The sequence below is a fragment of the Sinohyriopsis cumingii genome, chromosome 1, assembly GCF_028554795.1.
Source record: "Sinohyriopsis cumingii isolate HCF-2022 chromosome 1, ASM2855479v2, whole genome shotgun sequence".
Taxonomy (NCBI): Eukaryota; Metazoa; Mollusca; class Bivalvia; order Unionida; family Unionidae; genus Sinohyriopsis; species Sinohyriopsis cumingii.
This window is the reverse complement of record NC_142961.1, coordinates 109,398,472-109,407,942: the sequence shown is the minus strand read 5'-3', so window position 1 is coordinate 109,407,942 and position 9,471 is coordinate 109,398,472. Positions and strand designations below refer to the sequence as shown.

Below are 9,471 nucleotides of genomic sequence, written 5' to 3'. Positions count from 1 at the left end.
AATTATTCTAAACCTTGAAGAACATTTAAAAATAGCCGGATCGGTTGGTATATTAAGAGTTATTATGTACGATAAATGAACAAAGCCATTCCATCTTGAAATATTTAAAATAGAAAAATTTATTTGTTTAATTTTGTTTTTCTAAATATTTTTGTTAGTTTTTTAAATTTCAGAATAAATACATTTGTCAAATATATGGATTCATATCAACTTTTTAAAACATTAAAATATGGGGTTCCCTGAATGTATGCGAATTTATAGGAACTGAGCATCCAACTTTTCTGAATAATCAGCTTCGATTTTTGTACTCCCTCAATACCAATAATGTCTTTTTGTTGCATTTGTATGTAGAATAAATAAATTCCTACAATTTGTTTATTGGAAAGGTGTATTTTTCGTTTTCCGTCGTTTTTTTTTCTGTCACCAGCTCTGCACGAGCCATCTGCTTAAAGGCATTAAAAAAAATCACCCCCATCCCACCCCACGCCAAAAAAAAAAAACAGAAACAGCCTCCCAAAAACAAATTTCTTTGTGACTTGATTCAAAATTACCGAATGCTGTATATTCGGAACTCTAACTTAAACGCACCCCCATATTAACTGAACTGTGTGACCTGACCGGATTCAGCATTATGTTGTAAAAAATAGCCCAGATTTTAATTAAACACTCGAAATTCATAGGAGATATTTTTTTTTATGTACGACTACAATCCATGGGGGAATGTTCGAGAGACAAATGAAGATTTTAGCTCTTATGTCTTGCGGAATGTGGAAGAAAATTCGAGAGATAAATGATCTGAGATGTTTTCATTGGGGGGGAATAGCGACACGCAGAACGCGCTTGTGAATTTTGGTATTATAGATGTGTGTTATGTGTGTTGTTATGTTTCAGTGTTCCTGATGAGAATATTCTGATCACGATGAAGTTTATTCTGGAAAGAGATTTCATCAAGGCGGAGGAAAATGCAGTCTAGACTGGTTATCGTGAATTGCTCGTTCCATGCGGATGCTGCGATAATTAGACGAGAACCAACTTCGTCGGAGCCACAAAAATTCTCAGTAAGCTTTAAGATTTGTTTAAAATGAGAAACTTCGTCAAGAATAGAATTTTCTCTCCTAAATCTGTTCCAAAATACATCGAGAAAGTATTTATAAAGCATGCTGTCAGCGAGTTGCCATTGCTTAAGTCTCTCCAGATCAATTACAGTCAGCGTTCCACTGATGTTCGAACTTTGTCCGGAATTCTTTCTGAAGTAGATAATATCCTTCAAACTCCAACATAAATATCGTTTTAATAACACTAAAGATTCATCAAAATACTCTGTAATCATGATGAGAATAAACTTTTCGTCAAGTTTTTGGATGTATTTATCAATAAAATCCGTATCACGAAGCTTGTCTCCTGGCAAGCCAAGGTCAAGAAACTGTCTATTATTTGTGAAGGAATAATGCGGATTGTTTGGTTCTACGTTTTCTGGATTTATTAGATACTCTGATAAGCTGCTAAATGTGGTTTTCCAAACAACACTGTTGTCATAGTAAAGAAAAGTTGAAATTGTCTGATATAACGGATTCCTGATCATTGAAATATACACTGAATCCCTGTGGAAAATGGAATCGAATGATGTCATGTTAAAAACTACGTGGTTGTACAATATGTTACATCCATGACTTCCGCAATTAATTATATTGTCTTTTGTGACGGAGCTTCCGACTTCTCCTATATAATTCTGCCTATAATCGCCTTTGTTTTTCCTCGGCAGCGCAAACAGTAATTTTCTGTGATAGCCAAACCTCTGCAGTATATTTGTAACAGTAGAACTTCCAGTTTTATGTATCTTTATGTATACGACTCTAGTTCTTTCAGAACAACGCGCATTCAGACTGGTATTGTTTTCATTGTTACTATCCAAGAAAGAGTTGTTCATTAATTTCACAGCAACGGGACTACGTTTTGCAGCGGCGGCTGTTAGAAGACATATGCCGTCTTTGTTAATCTTGTTTTGTATACGAATTCCTTTGTATATCATGCCAACTGGCAACATCAAGATCAGTAACGCCAGAATTATCTTCAAAAGAAATCTGCAAAGATGAAGAATATATCGTTTCATGTATAGGAACAAATTTTATAACTTCCTATTGGAGATAAAATTGCGTGTCAACTATCTTCTACCGTTGCATCGGTAAAATATTGAAGGTCAAACTGGAAATATCCCGCCCAAAAATCAAATTAGAGTAGCATTTATTATCAATACAAAAAATAGACTCCATATTATTCAAAAGACAATAATTGTATGACTCACGTGACTATGGAAATATGTATGTGGTTACGGGGAATGCATATTATTTAAATATTATTCAACAGACTTGTAGCCTTCCGAACGCTTGAGAAATAAGCTATTATATTCATTCAAAGTAAATAGGTTTTAATATAGGATTAAATAATCATGGTTGGGTATTTATCAATGTGTACATTTTACGTGATCACTCACAAAGTAAATAAAGTTCGAAGAATTTTGTGATTGATTAAGTAAAATTTACACAGCGATAAATACCCAGCCATGAACATTTAATCCTTATGAGTCCAGTTTAGTTCCTTTCGTCATATTTCATCAACAAAACATTCACTTTTAGGTATCTCGAAGTTTTCTTTCACTAGGCTCTGCAGTGCAACTGAATACATAGCTCCATCTTCGCTAGCCAAGAGTCGTTGAATCTTTATATCGTAATATAGGGTAGAGTGTCGGAGTGGATCGTGCCGATCATAAAAGAACTTGTCATTATCATTATTTTAATATATAAAAAAATTGGTTGATGCTATTTAAACCAAGCTATTCCTTTATTTCTAATATTGAACTTGCGTATGGCACGTGTTGTTATAGCATACGTTGTTCTGTTCTTGCTTTCTACGAATTTCGATCTTTCAAAACCAAAACCGTGTCCACTTCTAGTGAGATCCCTTGCTTGATATGGTATCATGGTACCAATTGTTTTTCCATATACCTAAATGCTAATGTTTTGTGAAATAAATATACTTTTTATCCTACTTCAGCATGCATGTCACACATTGTCATAGAGAACAATGCTGATTGACAATTTGACAAGGACAAAACCAGGTGCTTCATTGCATTTAAGAGAGATAACTCTGCTGGAACTAGACGGGTAAGAGTTATCTAGTCACAACAGACACAGTTTCAGCCATGTGTACCACTTTTTTAAAAAAAAAACATACAAAATACAAAATATGATCTAGATATGAATTAACATCATCTCACATGTTGCCAAGAGGCACAATTTTTTTTGTAAGCCTAACAGAAAGTACAACTCTTACATAACGCACCAGTCACAGCAAGGGTTGTTCTATATTTCTGAATGCAATGTTCCTACACCTTATGCTCCGCCCACCTGGACTTGCGCAATTGGTACTGTTATACCATATATGCCGCTGACCTTAAACAACAGCCGTTGAAACATTGTTGAAGGTAGGCTTGTAAAGCCTACCGTATGGTATCACTGCAAAAGTGGTGAGTTTTGAATTCCAAGAATGACTATGCAATTACATTAGTTTAACTTCTGTTGGGTGGTTTTGATCAGGGTGTTGCAAATTTTGGTCGAAAATAACAAAGGTGGGTGGGTGGAGATTGTTACTATTTTTGTATAAGATGTTGGTATAGATAAAGCTTCATAAAATATTACCTAGTAACTGGGAAGAAAAAGTGGCCGCAGAATTTACTAATGCATAAAAAAATTCTTGATTAGTATCACGTGACCTTTTATATCCAATCGGTCCATTCATAACAATTGATGTTATTACAATATGGCTCCGCTTTAAGTTAGTTTTTGGTTCACTTCTCGCCTAGAAAGTAGAATAAGTTTCCTACAAGAAATGATACCACCATCCTCGCACTCATGTGAAAAGTTTGAGACAATATGTAGCTCAGTCTTTGGAAACTCCAGAGATCCGCCAGATATCATCCGTTAGTTTTTTAAATAGTTGTGTATGTGATGCCGTTTTTTAAAACATGTTTATGAGCTTTCCATTGGTCGGTTGAACAATAAGATCAAAGACACAAAAGAACTAAATTTGCTCTCAAGCTAAAAATCTAACTGTGCATACTTAACGGACAGGTTGAAGTTAGTCGTTACCAAACAATTTTTACATTTGACCTTTCCTATTTGAAATTAGGATTTAACCGTTTGTTTGTATTAGTAACAGCAGTGTCAGGTCAGGCTACGCCTTATGCCGTTTGTAAGAGTACACAGCACTAAAGAACTAACTGTGACTGTTGACCCAGAGTGGCTAGCTCCATCTGGCTTTCTCTCTGGAATGTCCCTTCTGGTGGATCTTTCGGCCAAGCAGATATGACCATCTTTCGGCTGCGAACAATAACAAGCAAGAGCTGGGTGGACAGTGTAGGGCATCAACTCAGGTGCAGTAGGAACTGATGCACATCTACTGCATCCGGACTTGTTTCCAGATGTCTCGACTTGTCGTGCCACTGGATTCAGACAGGTCTGGACGAATGAGTTAGGGGGATTCTGCGCATCTGTCACTCACTTAAATCCAAACCACGCGTAAGTCAAGACATTACTCACATTCCCCCACCAGATACATTCAAGTCCTGCGGAGATGGGCGAGCAGCATATCAGCACACGTGAATACACTGGAAACTGTACCTGCAGACCTGCACACATGCATCTTCTCTAGCCAAGTTTCCGATATGTGAGCCTATATACACCTTGGCAGATCGATCAGATAATTCAGTGCTTTAGACTAGAGACATCTGTTGGATTTCACGAGTTGCCTCCCTTAGAATGTAATGCTAGCCATCTAATAGCATCTTACAGCGGTGCATTGTACATCGGGCAAAAACGATGGAGGCAATTGACTTCAACAGGATACGTTGTAAGTTTAGTATCGACAGTATGTTTACACCGCTCCGGTGGCATAGCGGTTAGAGCGTCCGTCTCGGAGGCAACTACACTGTCCACCCAGCTCTTGCTTGTTACAAAAATGGTACTTACAGCTGCCTCGCTTGGCGCTCATCATTAAGTGGTTAGTGTTAGGACTGGTCGGCCTGGTGTCAGGATAATGTGACTGGGTGGGACATCACGCTACATGTCTGCGGCATGATGCCCCAGTGATAGATATCACTATAAACTGTCACACTGCAGACATCGTAGTGATATGACTGGAAAATTGTTAAAGCTAAGGTAAAAATCCAACACACACACACACACACACACACACACGGAAATGGGAGGTTGTGGGCTCGATTACCGGCCGAGTCATACCAAAGACTTACAAAAATGGTACTAACAGCTGCCATGCTTGGCGCTCAGCATTAATAGGTTAGTGTTAGGACTGGTCGGCCTTGTGTCAAGATAATGTGACTGAGTGGGACATCATGCCAAATGTCTGCGGCATGATGCCCCAGTGCTGGACATCGCTATAAACTGCCACACTGCATACATCGTAGCGATATGACTGAATTTTTTTTAAAGCTAAGTTAAAAATCCTAATCACACACACACACACACACACACACAGAGTATGTTTACATACCAGAAAGAAGACATTACAGGTGCATTTGAGTGAAAGAACGTATTCGTGCAAACACGGACCGGCAGTGGAAAATCTCTTATTCATGAATCAATTCCAGTTGAGTGCACCCATTGTTTTAATCATGGAGGAACATGTGTTCAGATCATAATAACTTGATTTTCACTGGATGCGGTGGCTAATCAAATTCACAGACCCGAAGCACTGAAATGTGTCAAGGTGTAGATAGGTTAACCTATCGAAACCTTGGCTAGCTACGATGGCACACCAGCAATTCAGGGCGTAGGGTCCCTTTTTGTGGACCGAAGCAGAGCAGCTCAGCAGTGCATTGAGTGACTAATCAGTCCTTTTAGGATCACATTGCTCTTCTCCGCAGCATGAGGAAAGAACTAGTAAAGGTGCCCTAAACATTGCCTGCTTCACCTGAACCCTGATTATCATACCGCGGTTGACAGGGATTGCACCTTATGTATCAGTGAGATCTACTGCCTCAAGTGAAAATCGAATAGCACTTGCTGATCCTCCAACGCTGAGTGAATCTTTGAAAACATCTGATCTGCTGTCAAATGGCAAAGTACTGCAAGCAGATGCTACAACAGCAGAAGTCTACAAAGCCGGATGCTTGCAAGTTACACAGAAGCTGACTGAACTCTTCCAGTCATTGTAAACTCACGATACCATATACCATTAGCATAAGAACGTATCATTGGTCCACTTATACAAGAGGAAAGGCAATAATCAATCCTGTGACATCCATTGGGGCATCTCCTTTCTGTCAATAGCCGCAAAGTCCTCTCCAGAATTCTTCTGAATCGCCTTGTACATCACATTGATCAAGTCTCCTGCCTGCGAGTCATTGTATGTAGCACTAGAAAAGGACAAGGGTCCACATACATAGTATTTACAGCTCGTCAACTCCATGAGAAATGCCAGAAACAGAACCCCAGCATATACATTCATCACCCTGACAAACACCGTTAACATAGTGAGCCCTGCCTATCGAAGATTACGGCAAAATTTGATTGCCCAGAGAAATGCATGTCAATTTCATGAAAGTACGTTCGCTCGTGTTGCAGCGACGGCGAATCATCTGAACCATTCCCAATAAGAGTCAGGCCCCAACCCTTTTCAGCGTGATCCTCTCTGCCATAATTAATGCTGTATTCCCTGAATATGACATGGGGCGTTTCAGTCTGTGGAGACTACAAGCAAAAACGAAGTTATATAAAGTGATTGCTCGTGATCTCCTGTTTACTGACGACTAGTCCCTAAATGCTAAATCTGAATCTGACATGCAACATATTATAGACCGTTTCTCTTCAGCTTGTGACATTGTCGGTCGCACAATCAGTATCAAGAAGACAGAAGTGATGCACCAACCTGCATGATGAAAGCCTTAAGTAGAGTCTACCATCATAGTAAATAGACAAATCCTTTTGGTAGTGGACCAGTTCACCTATCACGGCAGCACAATGTAACTTGCAGTCCACATCGACGATGAAACCATTACGAGAATTGCTAAAGGACGCGTGGTCTTTGGCAGACTACACGCAAATATGTGGGAGCGCAGAGGGATCAGTTTACAAACAAAACTGGCCTACAAAGCCATTCTGTTGCCGACTCTACTGTATGCATGCGAAACCGGGACGGTGTACAGACGTCATGTCAAAAAGCTGAACAATTTTCACATGGCCTGCTTGAGGCAACATCAAGATGACAGGGCAGGGTCCTAGACACTGAGGTTCTCACATGGGCATACATTCGAGGCATTTACCCTCTGTTGAGGAAATCACTGTTGACGTGGGTAGGACACCTCTACAGGATGTCAGAAGTGCAGCTACCAAAGAACATCTTCTTTGGCGAGCTGAGGGAGAGAAAGCGATCTCATGATTTGGCGAGCTGAGAAAGAGAAAGCGATCTCAGGTGACCAGAAAAAAAAAACTCTTTAAAGGTTCCCTATCCCTGAAACACTTGAAGACCCCTAGTTTTGGGAAGATCTCATACAGGATCACTCCACCTGGCGCAGTCTCATCCATACTGGAGCTACAGATGTTAAACGGATGAGAACTGCAAAGGCAGTGCAGAAGCGCCTGTAGCGTAAATCTCAGAACTGCGTATCAAGCAAACCTAAGTGGCATATCCTGCTAATTATGCCACAGACAGTTCAAAGAACACATTGGCCTGAGCAGCCATTCACGTACTAAGCAGAAACCAAACCAGTTGAAGATATCAAGGTCACATTTGAACTCGAAGGACGAACAACAGTAGTATCAAAATAATCATCAACTTTCCCTCCATTCTAATACAATTTTGCAGATGGATAGATATTGCCAAGATAATGCCAGAAAAGGTCTATTTTTGGTTACGCTTTAGTTCACGTTGATTTTTAATTCAAAGTATCGAAATGGAAAAATTTCATAAATTATCGAGTTAAAATTAGGAGCAGTGCATGTTCCAATGTACAGAGTATACAAATGTGCATTTTATTCACTTATCTTTTCTACAGATTTTGAAAGGTTCTTTCTGTGATTTACAGGTAGATTGCAAACTTGATATCCAGCTCACCAATTAACACCCACCCCCTTACTGTGACGCACACGATGTTCCCATTGCACTGTAAGGTCACAAGTTATATTTTTAGACGACCAAAGAGGCTGATTCATATTTTGTAAAGCACTCAACTGCTATATTTCAGCATTAACAAAGGTATTTCTTTTATTGGCAAAAGAGATTTGGTGCAGTTTATATGGATCACGGTTTTCCATGAAACACTTTTGAAAACAAAATTGTAAACAATATACATTAATGCAGATCTACTCACAGTATAACAAAATATGCCCTGCTACTAATGTGGACACAATAACGTATACTTACGTAATGTTATACTTTAAAATTGATAAACAAGTCTAACTTAAGAGTAGGAAAAAGATATTTTCACTAACATTATGTTTGTAGCTATCACTCATAAAATTAATAAAACTTTATATGAACGGTGTGGAAAGTTGATGTCCTTTTTTTGTACTGATCTTAGAAAAAATATTAAATCAATTTAAAATGTGGAAATGTAAACAAAAAATAAAATAAATAAATAATTTCGTTCCAACGGAACATTGTTGCAGCTAAATTCAAACTGTCACCCCCTGTCACCTAGGTAAGCACAACACATTCACCCTTTGCTTTGCCCTTTGATCTTACTGCTCAAACGACCACTGGGAACCTCGCTTGCATATAATAAAAAATATTACACCGATGCACCCTCACATCTTTTGACAATAACATAATGCCTTTATTTCTTACATTAATACTTAATCATTGGATCAGTATGGTTTACAAAACATGCACCAAACATGTGGTTCTCTCAGGCCCCTACAGCAAACCCAATGTATGGTCTTAAAGTACACTGGGAACCTCGTTTACAGCAATAGGGAACGGGAGATATTTGGTGGGCTATGTAGATTTTTCAACAGCCCTGTATATCAGTCTCGGGTTGAAATATTTGCTGTCGTGAAAGACCAGCGAACTTCACACAGATTTGTGTTACATAGACTAAAATGACTGTTACAAATTGTTAGACTTACCTTTTGTAGTGAGCCATGTAAATTAATATGGTTCAAAGGCTTGTAAACAAAGCTGGCCATCAAGAAGCACGTGGTGAATTAGATATACGTGTTCCTTCTTCCAGAAGAGACGTGTTCGCTTGATAAAGGGAGCAGGTGACTTGAAGATACGGGGTATCATTAATATCAGCGACAGCAGTTGACCTTTGACCTTTTCTTTCCCTTCGATTGTTGATTTGATTTTAGTGTACCTATATCACTTTTTGAACTCAGTTCATGTAAGAATGAGACACGTGTCTTTAATCTGATGCATATCTTCTTCTTTAACTAGCATAATGACTATGAACTGTAA

General features: G+C 38.8%; 1 protein-coding gene across 1 annotated transcript; it reads right to left on the bottom strand.

The window, feature by feature from the left end:
• Window positions 1-698: 698 nt before the first annotated feature.
• LOC149807577 (galactose-3-O-sulfotransferase 2-like) lies at window positions 699-9,262 on the bottom strand. Its single transcript, XM_089942594.1, has 2 exons — window positions 9,141-9,262; window positions 699-2,081 (listed from the first exon to the last, which is right to left on the bottom strand). Exons 1-2 carry the CDS (start codon window positions 9,155-9,157, stop codon window positions 881-883), a joined length of 1,218 nt encoding a protein of 405 aa, XP_089798720.1. The 5' UTR covers window positions 9,158-9,262; the 3' UTR covers window positions 699-880.
• Window positions 9,263-9,471: the final 209 nt, after the last annotated feature.